This window comes from Monodelphis domestica, chromosome 1, assembly GCF_027887165.1.
Source record: "Monodelphis domestica isolate mMonDom1 chromosome 1, mMonDom1.pri, whole genome shotgun sequence".
Lineage (NCBI taxonomy): Eukaryota > Metazoa > Chordata > Mammalia > Didelphimorphia > Didelphidae > Monodelphis > Monodelphis domestica.
In genome coordinates this window covers 185,657,910-185,677,402 of record NC_077227.1, presented here as the reverse complement: position 1 = coordinate 185,677,402, position 19,493 = coordinate 185,657,910, and the positions used below count along the sequence as shown (strand labels likewise).

Sequence of the window (19,493 nt, the reverse complement as noted above, 5' to 3'; positions counted from 1 at the left end):
GAGTCTTATAATATATATCAGAGGGAGGATTCAAATCCTTGTCTTCCTGATCCCAAATTTAGACTCTCTCCAGTATACTGCCTTCCCTTCTTATGTTTATTAGTTCACATTTTTTTTCTTTGAAACATCAAAAGAACTAAGATCTCATTTATGCCAGCGGTGCTGCCATAGATACAGATTATAGCTTTTCTGTGCCTCAGTAGACAATCTTTATTAGTTACTGTAGTTAATGTTCTGGCAATGAGCCTCTCTAATCTTAGCTAGGATGATTCTTAGAAAGCAAACATATTAGTCATCAGTATGCTTATACTTAAAGACTTTCCAGCTTGGTAGGGCCTGTCTGAGATTGAGTATCATTGGCATATCCTTCATTCAGCCAGGCTTATCTGCATGGCAGTATGAAGTATCAGAGAAGAACTTTAGTTTGTTTACAAAGTCCTTTGGAAAGTTTGGTCTTGCAAATGTATCTGTTTTATTTTTTGCTTTTTGGTTTTTTCTTGTTGATAAAATTTCCAAAGGGCATTGACATCTAGAGAAATGGCGTGCATACTTGGGGTGCCAAATATGTTGCTGTCTTGTGCCTTCCATGGCTAATCAAATTAGGGGAAGCTTAATACTGAATATTAAATGAAGCATTCTGTTCTGTCACTTGGACCTCTGGAGAGTGTTACAAGCTAAGCCACCTCTTGTCACAGACACTCCTGAGGTTTCTTCCCATTCATTTATGTTCATCTGTACCTTATTGACCACCAAGCAAATGCAAATGGTGACCGGCTTGGGATAGTTTGTTGCCAAAGACAGGGGGTAAGATGATGGGAGGACAGGAACTAAGATTGGATAATGTGATAATAGAATTAAACCTGTGTTCTTGGGTATCGGAAGGTTACTTGGGTAGTCAAGGTTATGGGTCATGCTTGTTATATAGCTCTCCCAGTTTGGACCAGATAGACTTCCCTGCCAGTTCTAGATTTGTGGTCCTGTGATCTGCCAAGCCTGAAATAATCTTTGTAGCCAGCAATATTGTTTTCATTTCTGTACAACACTCTATTGAAAGAGTACTTATGGATAAATTCAGCAGCTAATAACCTTATCTGTCTAAATTGAAGGATACTTTTCATTTCCTTCTCACTATATTCTCTTGTACCACTGCCCCAATTTTTGGAAGAAAGCAAATCTATCTACCACAAATCCTTCATGTGGTAAGAGCTGCTGGTTTTATAGATCAGTAATTTAGAATGGAAAACCACATTGCTAACAGATACTCTCATTATCTTAAAGGCTAAATGTTTGGGAGTACTTCTTGTCTTTATTGTAGTGGTAGCAGGTGGGATGAGAAAGATTGTATGTAGAGGTTTTAGACTTCCTGGACTAAATGTCAGATGCACAGTAAGGGAGCAGGTAGGGTAGATGGTAGGGTGGGGTGCTGAGAATCAGGAAAGCCCAACTTTTTATTTTTATTTATTTTTAAAGCCTAACTTTTTAGAGAGACTGTTTGGTATAGTAGATAGAGAGCTGAACTTGGTTTCAGAAAGACCTTGACTCGACTCGACTCAGATACTAGCTGTAAGACCGTGGGCTAGTCATTAAATGATTCTTGACTTGTTTCCTTTTCTATGAAATGAAGGGAGTAAGAGTCAATGATGACTAAGGTCCCTTCCAGCTCTGAATCTAAGATCCAATAATAGTGATGGTTCAAGGATGAAGTACTGATATTGGCATGTATACTTTGGAAAATTACCCTAAAACAGTGCTTTCACAAAGTCAATATCACTCTAAGTTCAGACTCCTCCATTAGACTCTCAAGACATTTCATAAATTGGCCCACTCTATTTCTTCAACTGATTCCTATCAACCCTTTGTTAGTAAATCAAAACCTATTGGTATGGGACTTTCCTTATTGGTGGAGATGAATACTTTAACCCACATGGTCCTACCCCTTATACAGGAATGGGCATTCATCTCTCCCAATAAGAAGCTGCATACCAGTGGTGGATTCCTACCTCTGCACTCTTATTCATGCTGTTTTTTTCTACCTAGAATGTCTCCTTTCTGTTCTCTTATGGATCCAAATTCTATCCATCTGTTGGTAATCCAGTTGAAGCCCTACCCTTTTCATTAGCCCTCCCCTTACTGTTCAGCCCTCATTGATCTCTCCCTTCTCTCAACTCTTTTTATCCTTAGTTAAAAATCTCACATCTGACTACTTAATTGTTTCAAGTTTCCTTGCTAGATCTGTGTCTCCAGGAGGGCAAGGGTTAGGTAGAACGCTTATTTTGTAATCTGAACAGGACAGAATGTGTGTGTTATGGAGAAGAAGTAGAAGGGTTCTCAATAAATACTTATTAGTAAATCAATATTTCATTTATAACTCTGTGGGTCATTTATTCGGTCAATAAGCATGTATTAATTACCTACTATGTGCTAGGCACCATGCTAAGCCCTGAGGATACAAAGAAAAAATTGGGGGTGCAGTTGAGGAAGACTAAAGGCTCTTCCTGTACCTTACTCCTTCACCTTCAGGATTCTCTCCAAGGTTATGATCTTTCAGCTATACTCAAAGTGAAAATAGTGCTGTTAATTCCAATATTTTTATCTCACAGCATCACAGAATTCTAGCTAGAAGGAACCTTATATGTCTTGTAATCTTGGTACCAATAGAATCCCAGATAATGTCAAGAAAGACAGACTTGAAGACCATCTACATGGTCAATGACATATAGTCTAAAGAAAGTTTTGAATTATTTTAAGAGGCATCTCAATGGTTCCTTATTAATATTTTGAAATAATTTATGCAGAAACTCAAGAATGGGGAAAAACAATTGTTCAGCCATCGCAAACTAGGAAAAGAGGTAGAGGAACTTGTTCTGCATCCTGACTCGACACTAGTTACTGTGTGGCCTCCTAAATGTTTAGATTCCTTAAATGTGAAATGAAGGGGTTGGACCAGATGTCCTTTGTCTGAGGTCCTATTCAGACTGAAATCTACAATTTAATGATTACTAGGATATATATAATAAACAACTAAAAGTAGTGCATTAGAATGCATTAGAAATCCACTTCTCTTGCCTAAGAAACTTCTGAAGATTAGAGAATAGAAGGCAGGAGCACCTGAAACTATGACTAGAGGTTATTGTGCAATGGTCATGGGACAAAGAGGAAAAGGGATCCATGACAAGATTTGCTGCAGGTTTATTCCATCAACAGCATGGGTTGTGAACCTCTAAAACAGAAGTTCTTAACCTTTTTTGTGGTCATGGACCCATCTGGAAGTCTGATTAAACCAATGGATCCCTTCTCAGAATACTGTTTTAATGCCTACATTTCTAAATCCAAGGAAATACTGTAAAAGTTAAAATTAAGTCTCAATAAATTAAATATTTTAGGAGTTTTATTAATGATCATTAGAAATAAAGGAATAAAAGGGATACAAAATAAAGACCACGTGCCCATGGCTGATCAGCCAGTTCAGATGCCTGCCTTACCACCACCAAGCTCACTGACATCAAGCCAAAGAGGCCCAAGAGGACCACCCACTTGCTAATATCCTCTGTCTACAGGAAGTACACAGTGACAGGAAGTCAGTGGACTCCTGGGAAATGTAGGTCTTTTTTAGGGTAACAGATTTTCAATTAATCATTCCTCCCCTGAGATCCATGGAGGACTAGTCTCTCCAATGGATCTTGTAAACATAGCCAACTTTGAAATTATAATAATTTGAGGATAAGAGGAAAAGAAAACAAAATAAATGATTTCTAGGCGCATTGACAAAAAGCCAGGTAGGAAGTAGTCTCCTTTGGCATAAGAGTATACATATAAAAACAAATGCATTCAACCCCACACTGTTCAAATCACCACATCCCAAAGTTCACTCTGGATCTTCTGATGCAGTGTGTGGTCTGTGGAGGCATCTTCATGGTGCCTTCTCCAAACAGTTCACTTTCTGGATTCAGAGAGGTAGCATGTTTCTTATCCTCAAAACTCTCAAAAGAATTTAAACTTTTCATTTTAGAAAATAACACATCTCCCCCCCCCCCAAAGAGGGTTTTGAAAAAACAGGGATCACTAAGGGATGCATGGCTGAGTTATGAGGTATATGAATCAATTGATGAGAGAAATCAAAAAGATAAAAAAAATCCAAATAAAAAAGAAAAGATAACTTCTGGATGAAATATGGACTATCTAAGTCTTATGTGTAAAAATTCTAAGTAAAGGAAAAATAAACCTATAACAGGTCCTTGAATCAGGGCCCAATTAAAATGATTTCCATCCCACAAGTCTTTAGGACAAAATGCAGTGATATTTCACTTACCCATTTGTAGCCAAGACTACAGGAAGTTGCCATATGATAAGAGAGAAAAAAAAGGACTAGATTTTTGTGTGATAGGTAAGTGTCTTTTGCTGGTCTGATTCTACCTTCATTCTCAGGGATAGGAGGGACAGGTTGATAGCCAAACTTTGGTACTTGTCTGTGAGTATTTCACAAAGAGTGTGGATACAAGGTATCCTACATCTTAACATATGTCAAGCGCCGCAACCTTGAATCTCACACTAGGTACAAGTCCTTTCATATTGGCTTAGAAGTTCATCAATCCTACCTGTATTGGTTTGGTCCTTTTTGACCTTGTGCTCCTTGGCACTGTGCAGATTTTCATCAACCCCATTGGGATTGGTTGGTCTCCTTGACCTTGTGCTTCTTGGCACTGTATAATGGCTTTTTTGTTCCCTTCTCCTGGAATCAGATACAATCATTACTCACAGTCCCATAATATTTATCAATAAATGGCAGGTTTCCATAGTCTAAAGCTTTTGGGTATGTGTTAATATTATAGCAAATATATATTTTAACTTATATTACTGCAAAATCAAAAAAGTTAAAGAAAATCTCAATATTGGTGACATGTGCTTCAAATACAAAGAGGAGAGAAAAAATAAAACTGAAATAGTATATTTCACATGCAAGCAAAAACGCTAATAAAAGAATTAAAAAAAACCAAAACTATATAGCTTACAATCATTGACACACTGTGTCAGCTAAGGAGAACCATTTCTTCTTCAAACTTAGCCATGATCAACTCTGTGTGAGTGCAAAAGATTTTCACAAAGTAACAGTTTGTTATAAAGAACAGTAGTGCAACAGGTAATGCACATTCAAAAAGTATCAAAATCCCCAAAGTTATACTAGCCCATTTAATGACAATAGCAAACAAACCCACGATCATTAGGATTCACATGAATCTGCTGTGTGACATTTAAAACTAATGGGTACTTGTCACAAGTTTTTCAGGTGTAGCAATGTTTCAACCTTGGCTGAGATATATTTTAAAATCTATTACTGCCATCATTACAAAAATGTGTCAGAGGAGTCTAGAAAAAACCAAACCTCTGTACTGTTGATGTTTGGTCTAAAAATGTCACCAAGAATCTAGATCATTCTGGTGGAAGGGTAGAGCAAGCAGAAGAGTTACAAATAAGAGATGCTCCCTCTTGGGAGCCATCCAGAGGTACCATACCCTGGGATCAACTTCCCAGCTCCTTTGGTATAAGACTTATGTCCCATCCAGTCACATTTTTACAAATGCGGGAGGTGGGGATTATAATTGCACTTCACTTCAGCTACTAAAATGGACCCTTTACCTCTTGCTACAAATAACTCAGAGGTAGGCAAAATGATCAGTCAGAGTTGTTGAAAGAAAAAAAATCTAAAAATCATGTCTAAAAACCCCTTACAATCAATTTGAGATATTTAGCTCATTAAATTCTTCAAAGGTTGTTAGCCAGGTTGAGTCTATCCATCATCTATGTGACACTTAACAAATGCAAAATGGAAGAAAAAGCTGTGTTTTTTTTAAATGGGCTTATTCAATAATGTTTGTTCAGTATAGGGGAAAAGTAATAGAATATAACAGTAGTTAAAACACAGCAGATTAAAATGATTTAGTGTAATATAGTGTAACAGTACTAAATTTCAAGTAGAGGTTAGGGAAAAATAAAGAGATATAGTTTTTCACAGCCAAGTTCATGGATCCCCTGAAATCTATCCATGAACTCTTTCTCTAAAGCCTCTATCAGTTCTTCTGACATGGATGAGTAGATATGAGAGCCACACAATGGCAACTGTAAACATTTACCAGGTACCTGATAAAGTCCAAAGGTTTATAACCTAGGGTCCATGAAAAGATTTTCCAGGAAGTGAATGAACTTAGATATGAAAAATTACATCTTTTTTTTTTTACACTAACCTCTAGCTGAAATTTGGCATTTTTTTCATTCCTGTAAAAACATTATTCTGAGAAGGGATTCATGGGCTTCTCCAGATTGCCAAAAGGGTCCGTGATACAGAAAAGATTGTGTTAAAAGTATTATAGGGTTGGAGGACTGAGTAAGTGGACAAATGAGAATGTTAAATTGGATTAGAAGGTACATGTATGAAAAAGACCCAAGAATACACAATTCTGCAGTGGTATTATCCAAGGAGTCATAAAGGTATTCCAGATGCAAGAGATGGCAGAATGTGGAAGGCAAGGGAGAGAGAACAAGAAATTCTGGAAGATAAGGTTAGGAAAATAATGGCAGGCTGGTATGTAATATTTAGTGGGAGAGATGGTAGATTTCTTAGCCTGGAAATCAAATGAATTAAATAAGGTTGCCTGACTAAGATGATTTTGGTGTACAAGAGGGAATTAGACTGGTTAATGTCTATCAAAACAACTATTACTGGGTGAAAGTTTATGAAGTGTTTGTTCCCTCTCTGAAATGTTTACCTTGTTTCTGCCTTCTCTGTTTAATATTTCAGGGTACTGAAATGGCCAAATACTTTGAGTCGTTGGTCAGAAATGACCCTCTCTTTGAAATTCCTGCCAAAAGACACCTTGGCTTGGTGGTATTTCGCTTAAAGGTAAAGTTATCTTTAGGACCCTCAGTATGGGAGTTTTATTCCACATGCCTATATGAGTATTGGGGTTTGGCTTTCTGGAAGTACAATGACTATTCCATTGGGAATACTTAGAATCAAAGGTATGAACCTAGAAACAATGTTGAAGGCCATTTGATTCAACCACCACATACTATAGATTCATTCATCCATTCAAAGTATTTAATAAGCATTTATTAAGTGTCTATTATATCCTGGGCTAAGCCCTGCTGATACAAAAAGAAGCAAAAGAAAGTCCCTGTTCTCAAGAGGCTTACAATCTAATGGGGGAGATAACATGCAAACAAATATATACACAGTAAGCAAGATATAAGATAAAGAAATAATTAAAATAAAGAAAGCACAGGAATTAAGAGGGTTTATGGAAGGCTTCATGTAGGTGGGATTTTAATTGATACTTTAAGGAAGTCAGAGATCAATAGTTGGAATGGAGGAGGGGTAACATTCCAGACATAATTATCTTGGCTGAAGTTAATCTTTCTTCTTCTTAATTATGTTTTCCTTCCTTCCTTCCTTCCTTCCTTCCTTCCTTCCTTCCTTCCTTCCTTCCTTCCTTCCTTCCTTCCTTCCTTTCTTTCTTTCTTTCTTTCTTTCTTTCTTTTCTTTCTTTTCTTTCTTTCTTTCTTTCTTTCTTTCTTTCTTTCTTTCTTTCTTTCTTTCTTTCTTTTCTTTCTTTCTTTCTTTCTTTCTTTCTTTCTTTCTTTCTTTCTTTCTTTCTTTCTTTCTTTCTTTCTTTCTTTCTTTCTTTCTTTCTTTCTTTCTTTCTTTCTTTCTTTCTTTCTTTCTTTCTTTCTTTCTTTCTCTCTTTCTTCCTTCCTTCCTTCCTTCCTTCCTTCCTTCCTTCCTTCCTTCCTTCCTTCCTTCCTTCCTTCCTTCCTTCCTTCTTTCTTTCCTTCCTTCCTTCCTTCTTTCCTTCTTTCTTGTAATTCTTACCTTCTATCTTAGTTCTAAGACAGAAGAATGGCAAAGGCTAGGCAATGGGGTCAAATGACTTGCTGTGGGTCATGCAACTAGGAAGTGTTTGAGGCCAGTTTTGAACCCAGATTCTCCTGACTCTAGGCCAGGTGCTCTATCTGTCTGTCTGTCTATCTATCTATCTATCCAATTAATAAATGGCTGGAACCAAGAGATGGAATGTTTTTGATTAAATTGAGACCTAAGTAAGTTAAATGACTTGCCCTAGGTCACGCAAGTAATAAGCAGAATTTGGACCCAGCTCCTCTGACTGTTTCTATTGGATTCCACTACTTTACAAGGGTTAAAGAACTGTTAGAAGTTAGAAATGCTTAGAGGGTTTTCCTCTAGGAAGGTAAATTCATTGATGTGGATCATATTTTTCTTTATCCATCCAACAGGGTCCTAATTGTCTGACTGAAAAGGTGTTAAAAGAACTGGTTAAATCTGGATACCTTTTCCTCATCCCAGCAATTATCCAGGATAAGTTTATTATCCGCTTCACAGTGACCTCTCAGTTTACTACCAAGGAGGATATTCTGAGAGACTGGAACCTCATCCGAGATGCTGCCACCCACATTCTGAGCCAACACTGCACATCTCAACCTACTCCTCAGGATGGGAACACTATCCCAAGGGCCAATGGCCTCAGAGGCATGGCCAGTGGGATGCCCCTTCAAGCCCAGGGGAATGCTGGAGAAGATCTGGAGGGGCCCAGAAAGATTGTGGCACAGCCTCAGCATATGGAAGTGAGGCCCATGAGAAGAGAAGTTAGCCAACCTCTTGAAAATCAGTTGGATCCTCTGGATGACTGCTTTTCAGAGGAGGGCCCTGAGATCACCAAGCATAAGTTATCCTCCTTCTTGTTCAGCTACTTATCTGTTCAGAATAAGAAGAAGACTGTCCGTTCCCTCAGCTGCAACAGTGTGCCAACTGGTGGACCTCGAGATCTGCTAGGTCAGAAGCAAGGGCCAGCTGAAGCCCCTGGGAAGAGTGGGGGCTCTGCCCGGTCTAAGATCCTTTCAAGGTTTCCTGAAGAGATGATGATGCTGAAGAAAAGTGCCTTCAAAAGGCTAATCAAATTCTACAGTGTCCCCAGTTTTCCCGAGTGCAGTATCCAGTGTGGGATCCAACTACCATGTTGCCCCTTGCAAGCCATCGTTTAAAGCCAATCCATTGGTATCAGTTTATACCAGTGAGCTTGGCAGAGGGCCAAGGTGAGCTTATTCATGGGCCACCCCAGCTACTGTGGTTCAGCTTGTGACATGAGATATTATATAGAAATAAACTGTGCTTGTCCTTAAAGTAAAGCAGTTTCTTTTGTGACTTTATTGACTCTTGAAACTAAGCTAAGCCCATGGAAACTCTCATTTCCAGGCTCTTTTGAGTTGATGTTTTCCTTTCACAAAATGTCCAGGGATTTGAGTTTGCACTAGGTAAAGAGCACACTTCCTCCACCAATGCCCCTTCTAGATCTCTCTATGTCTAAATGTAAAATGGATGTTCCATAGACATCTTTAACTCAACATGTACAAAATAGAACTCATTTGCCCTTCCCTAGCCCTTCCCTCTTCTTCAGCCTCCCTTTTATCACCAAGGCACCATCACCAAAACTCACAGTCCAGGAGTCATCCTTGATTCCTTGCTCTTTCTCTCACCCTCCATATCCAATTGATTGCCAAGTCCCATGTTTCTACCTTTGCAACATGCTCTACCCTGCCTTGTCTCTGATGGCAACTGCCCCCCTGGAATAGGCCCTCATCACTTCATGCCTGACTATTGCAGTAAGTAGCCTGCTGGGTGGCTTCCCTGCCTCAAGTCTCTTCCCATCCTGGGCCATCTTCCACTCAGATGCCAGCATGCTCTTTCTAACGTACAGGTGTGACCTGGCCACTTCCCTTCTCAATAACCTCCCATGGCTTCCTTTTAGCTTCAGGATCAAATGTAAACTCCTCTCTCTGGCTTTTAAAGCCCTTCACAATCTGGCCCATTCCAACTTTCCTCCCTTTTTTACATTTTATTCCCCTCCATGAACCCCAATCCAACAGCTCTGACTTTCTTGCTATCACTTGCTCATGAAACTCCATCTCCCACTTCCACGCCTTTCCCTCCCTTGCCTAGAAAGCTCTCCCTTGTGGCCTCCTGGCTTCCCTGACTTCCCTTAAGACTCAGCTTCAGTCCCATATTCTGCAGGAGGCATTTCTTGGTGCCTTCTTTGGGATGATCTCCAATTTTCCCTGTATGTATCTTGCATGTATGTAGTGATTTCCATGTTGTCTTCCTCATTAGAATATCAGCTCCTTGTGAGTAAGAACTATTTTTGCTCTTGTTTCTTAAGTTTTTCATGCCTAGCAACACACCTGGTAGATATTATTTAATAAATACTTATCAACTGACTTACTAGCTGGATGACCCTGGGCAAGTCACTTAGCCTCAATATTATACTTCAGTTTCCTCATCAATAAAGCAAGGGGGCTAAATTCAATGACCCCTGAGTTCTCTTCCAACTCTAAATCTATGTTTCCACCCTTAGGGAGGTCTTGCTAGCAAACACACCTATTGGGAGTTTTTTCACTTTGAGGAGGTGTGCAGGTGTGGTATTATGTGGCCAGAAGGAGAGGGGATGGGGAGAGCTAAATGGTAGTGGGAGCCAGGTGGCTGAAGGGAGGGGATGTGTGGGGGAAAGTGCAATAGCACACAGCAATTAAAAGAAGCACATAGTCAATATTTACTGAGCACCTCCTGTAAGCAAGGCATAAAGCATTCAGGTATGACGCAGTCCTCATCCGCCAGGAGTTTATGGTATGGTAGTAGCACTCGGCATGGCGGATTCCTGGGGCATCTGGGAGGGAGTAACAGGAGCCAGAGCACAGCCAGGTCCATGCCCCTGCAGCTCTGGGTCTGAAGCACCATCCCAGGTTGGACATTTTGGTGTCTTAATTAAAAGGTACCCTTTTGTGATGACTGAACTGCTGAATTACCTTACAATACAGACCATTCCTGCTTAGGACTCTCCTCGGTTTACCTAGATTCCAAGTGATGCTGCAGCATGAAACTACATCCTCAATAAAACAAAGGCCATGTTTTTTCATTTGAGTTTAGATCTTCCCTGAGATATTGACAGTCAAAGGCAAAACTTGCAGAAATATCAAATGTTAACCCATGGATAGGAGGAGGTGCAATACCATGGAAAGAGGACTGGCTCTAGAGACAGAGGACCTGGGTTCAAATCCTATCTCTAATGCTTACTCCCATTATGACTTTGGCCAAGTCACTTCTGTCCTTGAGCCTAAGTTTCCTTATCTGTAAAACAAAATAAAGTTGGACAAGATGACGTCTAAAAACGTTTTGACCTTAGGTCTGTCATCCTATGATAAGAGTGATGAATCCTAAGGGATTCCGAAGACTTCCAGGCTTTCCTTCTTCCTGTCTACTACAGAGTCCTGTATATCAGAGATGGCCAGAACTGTTTGCTTTGCTGGCACTGAGCTGAAGCAAGGGTTCTTTCCAGAAAGCAAGATCCTTGGATTCATACAGGGAAGCTAGATGGCTCAGTGGATAGAAGGCTAGCCCTAGGATCTGGAAGACCCAAGTTCAAATGTGGCCTTGGACACTTACTGGCTATGTGACTGTGGGCATGTCACTTAATCTCTTTCTTAGGCCACTGAGGAAGAAAATGGCAAACCACTCCAGTATCTTTGCCAAGAAAACCCCATGGCTGTCACGAAGAGTTGGATATGTAGTGGTAGTCTCTCGGTGACCGAGAATGACTATTGTCTTTGTGCATTATCATCTATTGATGTACCCTCATGTGGCTTTGAAGTCCAAAGACTGAGGCACAGAGTTTGTGGCATATGGGGCATGGGACGCCAGTTGGATATGAATGAATGATAAAACAACAACAAAAAGGAGCCATGGAATCTTAGGGCTGTTGGGAGCTAGAAGGGAAACCTCAGAGTTCATCTGATCCAACCCTTTCAGTTTCTAGATGAGGAAACTGAAGCCCTGAAGAAGAGAAATGACATGCCCAAGGTCACATAGGAAGCAACAGAGGTGCAATTCAACACAATCTTCATCTCCAAATCCAGGGTTCTTTCCTACATACCACACTCCTGATCATCCTCAGGACTATGCTTGACATGCCAGTGCAGACTAGGATGGAGTTAGCTGTTCCTCTGCCACCATCTCCTTGGCAGTCTCTGCCCATTTGTCTTGGTCTGCCTGGTGCCTCACATGAATGAGGTGGGAAACAAGGGAACTTGTAGATAATCTGGGAAAAGGACACCCCCTCCCCCATTGGAGGCTGGAAGGACAACAGGACTTTGGTCACATAGTTATTTTTAATCATGTCAGATTCTTCCTGACCCCATTTGGGATTTTTTTGGCAAAGATACCAGAGTGGTTTGCTGTTTCTTTTTCCAGCTCATTTTACAGATGAGGAAAGTATGGCAAATAGTGACTTGCCCAAGGTTACACAGCTAGTAAGTGCCTGAGGCCAGACTGGAAGAGAAGTCTTCTTGAATTGAGACTGAGCACTCTATCCAATGCACCACCTAGCTGCTCTTTGTTCACACTACAGAAGCATGGAGTCAGTGGTGACAACTTCTTTGCAAGGCAAGATAGAAACAAATTTCCAGAAGAACAGGAAGTGAGGGTACAAAGAAATTGCTTTGCCAGTGATGGATATGCTGCCATATACTGATACCTAGTACCAAGAATCCTTTCTCTAAGGCCAAGGAAATGGAGTTTTGTTCAGTCGTTTTTCAGTCATGGTCCAGTCATTGTGACCTGATTTTAATGTTTTCTTGGCTAGAATGGTTTTGCCATTTCCTTCTCCAGCTCATTTTACAGATGAGGAAACTGAGGTAAACAGAGTTAAGTAACTTCCCCAAGGTCACGCAGCTAGTGTCCAAACCTGGATTTGAACTCATGAAGATGAGCCTTCCTGATTCAAAGCCCAATGTTCTATCTACTTTGCCACCTTGCTGCCCTGGAGAATTTTTTTTGGAAAGCAGATTGTCCAACATTTATTGGCACATTGTTGACTCAAAGCAACCTTGAAACCACTGTTCCTCTCTAATTAAAATTTCATGGTAGAACTAGAAGGGATCCCAGGGATTATCAAAATCCAACTTTCTTTCATTTTACCAAAGAAGAAACTGTGGCCCATGGTCCCAAAGGAAAGCTCATTGAGCTTGAGAGCAGTTTGAGGTATAGTGGATAGAATGTTGGGCTTGGAGTCATTACAATTTGAGTTCCAATCGTACCTCAGAGGATTACTAGTAGTGTGACCTCAACTCATTTAATCTCAATTTCCTCCTCTGCACATTATTAGCACCAATTCCCAGAGTTTCTGTGAGCATTAAATGAGATGGCATGCAAGGTGCTTTGTAAGCATTAGAGTGATATATATATATATATATACATATATATATATATATATACATACATATAAATGTGCTAAATAAACATAAATTTTTTAAAATTTATTGTTAAGTTGAGACTGAGCTAACATGGAGTCACAAGGAGACCAAATCTCATAGAAATCAGAGTATCAGAGATGGAAACAAAGTTGGAAACTATCTTGTTCAACCCTTTTATTTAAGAGACACAAGCAAGACTGAAATAAAAATCCTCCCTAGATGGATGGGAGATGATAACCACCCACCTAGGGACCTCTTCAGGGCCACTAAAGTACAAAAGCCCTTGGGCTCTAGAAACAAAGTTTATTTTTTATAATAGGAGTAAAGGGGAAATGATAGGTAGGTTCCTAAAACTATAGATCTAATCTCCACCCAACCTCTTTCACCTCACAGTGAATTATTTCTCCTTGAGAGTTCACTCAAGCTGTTCTAAATTCCTTATCTCTAATTAAGACTCAGAAAACCCAGCTATCTAACTATCCTACTAAACTAATTAGTATGGATTATCAAAAAAGGATAATGAAGAAGGACTCACATATGTATTTGAGCCCTTACCTTAAAGCCTGGGGTTGTTCTTAGGTATACCCAGAGTCCCAGACGACCAAACCCTGGGGTTAACCATTACCAAGTGAATTTCTGACAGATGGATCTCAGGCAGATGGTCTGTGTACTTTAGGGAAAAAGCAGTATACTCTAAGGCAAACTCTCAAACCCAGGAATCACTAACTTTTCTGCAAGATTAGGATTTCCAAGGGAAAATTGCCAGAGCAAAGATCTTCCTTCCAGCTCAGTCAAAGCCAGATCCAGATCCAGAGAGAGACAGTTAATGTCAGTTAAAACTCCCATGATCCTTTTCTTCCTTCCAGAATCTTTCCCCTCAGAGCTTGTATCCAAATTCTCCTATTTGCCTTTTAAAACTAATCCATGAAATTTACTCTATCCCTTACTTCTTTCCTACAAGACCTAGAATCAGTGTTAGAGTAGGAATTAGAATCTGGATCTCTTGATTCCCAATCTATTACTCCATCATTGAGATTGTTGAAATTTGATCTTTTTCAGAGGAACTGAGGCTGGCTTTCCTAGAGCAGTGGTTTCTGATTCAGTAAAGTCAGAGTTGGGGAGGAGGTGGTAATGAAGAACTCTGGACTTTTTTTTAGAGGCTCTGTGGCCTTAGGTTCATCACTTTATCTGGGCTCTTCAATATATATTTTTTTAATTTAAAAAAATTTATTTGTTTATTCTTTTGTTGTTGTCTCAAAATATCCAGATAATGTCCTCCCTCCCCTGCACCTTTAGAAAAGGCATCATTTGACAAAAAGACACATGCATGTATAAATCTGTGTCTTGCTTGGCAGGGCAAAGTTTTAGGCCCCAGAGAGATAGCAGAATTGTTCCAAGGAAGGTAAGGCCCTTCACAAGGACTGAAGTGCATTTCCCCTTCCCTGATCTTGCCCTTCCCAATGAATACCCATTTCTAGGGACTAATCATAGATAGGGTGGGAAAGATGGCGCACTCTATTTTCTTGCCATTTGATGGTCACCAGGTTGCCCATTCAGATATTTCTGGGTGATGTGATGGGCTGTAAGGCAGCCCCTGAAGGGACATTGTTGGTAGTAAGAGATTGGGCATGTTGGGCCTTCTTCCTCCCCAAAGGCCAAGTCAGGGTTCAGGTTCTGTCCTCATCTTGAAGATAGGTAGTATAGTGGCTAAAATGCTGGAGTCAGGAAGACATAAATTTGAATCTTGTCTTGGCTACCCACTACCTATAGGATACCGGACAAGTCATTTTTATCTTTTTTGGCCTCAGTTTCCTCACCTATATAAATAGGGACAATAATAGTGTCTCTCTTACAGCATTGTTGGGAGAACCAAATGAAAATAAAAACATAAAATGCTTTGAAAACCTTAAATTGCCATATACATGTTTGTTGTTGTTCTGTCGTTTTTTTCAGTTGGTCTAACTTAATGACCCCATTTGGGGTCTTCTTGGCAGAGATACTGGAGTGGTTTGCCATTTCCTTTTCCAGCTCATTTTATACATGGGGAAACTGAGGCCAGTAGGGTTAAATGAGTTACTGAGAATCACACAGCTAGCAAGTATCTCAGGCCAGATTTGAACTCAGGAAGGTGAGTCTTCCTGACTTGAGGCTGGGCACTCTATCTACTGTGCCACTTAGCTGCTATTAATTAGTAATTAATTATTCCCCTTGCCCAAAGTTGTCTGAGTACTGTGAAATTAGAATCTGTTACCCTAAAAACTATGATCTCCAGCAAAAACTACAATTTCCAGAACCCACTTATTTCCTATCATTATGTGCTGACGTCAGACAGGATGTAAGTTGGGTAGAGTTCCCTGTCTAGCCTTCTTTCCTTCCTGTTGGCAGTTTTGGTGGAGCAGAGATTTTTAAGCAGGTAGAAAACTTAGTCATACGGTTCTGCTTTGTCAGATAATAAACTTTATAAAAATAATACTTGAAGTATTGGATATTAATTTAAATCCTACAGTACATTATGACATAGTGGATGGAGTACTGGACTTGGAGCTGTTAGGAGATAAGTGTTCAATCCCAGATCTAACCACTTACTGTCTGAGGAAGGGCAAGTCTCTCTGAGGCTCAGTTCATTCATCTGTGAAATGGAAACAGTTAGGTCAATCAACAAACATTTATTTATTAAGCAACTATTATATTCCAGGCACTCTTCTAATCACTGGGATACAAACACAAAAAGCAAAGTAGTTTTTGCTCTTAAGGTGGTTCTGTTGTAATGAAGCAGGCACTGTGCATATTATATATACACATACCTACTAATAAGTCTATATAATTCCATAATTATAATTCTATAATCTGTAAGCTATAATAATAACTATTATGTGTAGGTAACATATATTTAAATATACATGTATGTAATTTATACCTTACATGTATTATATTATATGTACACACCTACATATGCAGGTTATCTACAAAATACATAGAAAACACATACCTCAGTTACCTTGAGGCTGGGGATTGGGGAAGGGACCAACACAGCTGGGAGATGCCAGAAAACATTTCACAAAGAAGATGCCGCTTAAGCTTAGTCTTATGGGAAATCAGGAGCTCCAAGAGACAGAAGGAAGGAGGGAGGACATTCCAGATATGGGTGGAGGGGGCAGGGGGAGAGGAAGGGCCAAGACATCCATCACAAATGCAGTGAGCCAGGAGATGTAGTGTCCTATATGAAGTCCATTATGCCATTGACTCTCATTCAGAACCAAGGAAAAGGAGAACTAGCAAGGGTTATGGAATTTTCTATCTCTCCCTGAGCTTCTAGGAGATGCCTTCCTTCCTTCCTTCCTTCCTTCCTTCCTTCCTTCCTTCCTTCCTTCCTTCCTTCCTTCCTTCCTTCCTTCCTTCCTTCCTTCCTTCCTTCCTTCCTTCCTTCCTTCCTTCCTTCCTTCCTTCCTTCCTTCCTTCCTTCCTTCCTTCCTTCCTTTCTTCCTTCCTTCCTTCCTTCCTTCTCTCTCTCTCTCTCTCCCCCTTATCTTCCATCTTAGAATCAACACAATGTATTGGTTCCAAGGCAGAAGAGTGGGAAGGGCTAGGCAATGGGGGTTAAGTGACTTGCCCAGGGTCACACAGCTAGCAAGTGTCTGAAGCCAGATTTGAATTTAAGATCTCCCATCTCTAGACCTGGCTCTCAATCCACTGAGCTACCTAACTGTCCCCTCACGATTAAAAATTTTTTTCTCTATCTTACTATTGATAAATAAGAAATATAATTTTCATATATAAATAATAATAGTATATGAAACTCTAATCTCTATTACATGAAACTTTTAATATATTTATATAAATATCTATGTTTATTTTTAATGTATTATATTCATACATTATACATATATAAAATATGCTTAGGTATATGTTTCATATTTGTACATGAATATAAAAATATTTATGCTATAGTAAATCTAATACTGTTGTTCTCAGGCCATCCTTTTCTGTTTTTCTAAACTCTTTTAATTTTTGCATTTAAAAATATTTCATTGACTACTTTTTTGGGGGGTTTTCTTTTTTTTTAAATAAACATTATTTTATTTGGTCATTTTCATACATTGTTCATTGGAAACAGATCATTTTCTTTTCCTCCCCCCGCCACCCCTTCCCTAGCTGACGTGCGATTTGTCTGGGTATCACATGTGTCCTTGCTCTGAACTCATTTCCTTGTTGTTGGTATTTGCATTAGGGCGCCCATTTAGAATCTCTCCTCCTCGATCCTGTCCCCTCAAACTCCGTAGTCAAGCAGTTGCTTTTCCTTGGTGTTTTTACTCCCTCAGGTTGTCCTCTGCTTGAGGATATTTTTTTTCTCTCGTAGATCGCTGCAGGTTGTTCAGGGACATTGTAAAGCCATTACTGGAGAAGTCCATTACGTTCTCTTATACCACAATGTGTCAGTCTCTGTGTACAATGTTCTCCTGGTTCTGCTCCTCTCTCTCTGCATCACTTCCTGGAGGTTGTTCCAGTCTCCATGGAATTCCTCCACTTTATTATTCCTTTTAGCACAATAGTATTCCATCACCAACATATACCACAATTTGTTCAGCCATTCTCCAATTGAAGGGCATCCCCTCATTTTCCAATTTTTGGCCACCACAAAGAGCGCAGCTATGAATATTCTTGTACAAGTCTTTTTCCTTATTATCTCTTTGGGGCACAAACCCAGCAGTGCTATGGCTGGATCAAAGGGCAGCCAGTCTTTTATCGCCCTTTGGGCATAGTTCCAAATTGCCCTCCATAATGGTTGGATCAATTCACAACTCCACCAGCAATGCATTAATGTCCCTACTTTGCCACATCCCCTCCAGCATTCATTACTTTCCTTTGCTGTCATGTTGAACAATCTGCTAGGTGTGAGGTGATACCTCAAAGTTGTTTTGATTTGCATCTCTCTGATTATAAGAGATCTAGAACACTTTTTCATGTGCTTATTAATAGTCTTGATTTCTTTAACTGAAAATTGCCTATTCATGCCCCTTGCCCATTTTTCAATTGGAGAATGGCTTGATTTTTTGTACAACTGGTTTAGCTCTTTATAGATTTGAGTAATTAGACCTTTGTCAGAGGTTTTTGTTATGAAAATTGTTTCCCAATTTGTTGCTTTCCTTCTAATTTTAGTTACATTGGTTTTGTTTGTACAAAAACTTTTTAATTTGATGTAGTCAAAATTATTTATTTTGCATTTTGTGATTCTTTCTAAGTCTTGTTTGGTTTTAAAATCTTTCCCTTCCCAAAGGTCTGATATGTATACTATTCTGTGTTCGCCTAATTTACTTATAGTTTCCTTCTTTATATTCAAGTCATTCGCCCATTCTGAGTTTATCTTGGTGTAGGGTGTGAGGTGTTGATCCAAACCTAATCTTGCCTACACTGTCTTCCAATTTTCCCAGCAGTTTTTATCAAATACTGGATTTTTGTCCCAAAAGCTGGGATCTTTGGGTTTGTCAAAGACTGTCTTACTGAGGTCATTTACCCCAAGTCTATTCCACTGATCCTCCTTTCTGTATCTTAGCCAGTACCAAATTGTTTTGATGACTGCTGCTTTGTAATATAGTTTGAGATCTGGGACTGCAAGGCCACCTTCCTTTGTATTTTTTTTTCATTATTTCCCTGGATATCCTTGATCCTTTATTCTTCCAAATGAACTTTGTTATGGTTTTCTCTAATTCAGTAAAATAGTTTTTTGGTAGTTCAATGGGTATGGCACTAAATAAATAGATAAGTTTGGGTAGGATGGTCATTTTTATTATGTTAGCTCGTCCCACCCATGAGCAATCAATGTTTTTCCAAGTGTTTAGATCTAGTTTTAATTGTGTGGAGAGTGTTTTGTAGTTGTGTTCATATAGTTTCTGTGTTTGTTTCGGCAGATAGATTCCTAAATATTTTATATTGTCTCGGGTGACTTTAAATGGAATTTCTCTTTCTAATTCTTGCTGCTGAACTGGGTTGGAGATATATAGAAATGCTGATGACTTATGTGGATTTATTTTGTATCCTGCAACTTTACTAAAGTTGTTGATTATTTCAATTAGCTTTTTGGTTGATTCTCTAGGATTCTTTAAGTAAATCATCATATCATCCGCAAAGAGTGACAGCTTGGTCTCCTCATTGCCAATTTTAATACCTTCAATTTCCTTTTCTTCTCT

At 39.4% G+C, this 19,493-nt stretch overlaps 1 protein-coding gene across 1 annotated transcript in view; it reads left to right on the top strand.

Annotated features, from left to right (window-relative positions):
• Positions 1-9,195, top strand: part of HDC (histidine decarboxylase) — a 34,212-nt gene extending 25,017 nt beyond the window's left edge. The window contains exons 11-12 of the mRNA XM_001380484.4: positions 6,794-6,895; positions 8,287-9,195. Of these exons, the coding sequence (XP_001380521.1) occupies positions 6,794-6,895; positions 8,287-9,051 (867 nt within the window). The 3' untranslated portion in view covers positions 9,052-9,195. The remainder of the gene's footprint in view (positions 1-6,793; positions 6,896-8,286) is intronic.
• The last annotated feature ends 10,298 nt before the right edge of the window (positions 9,196-19,493 follow it).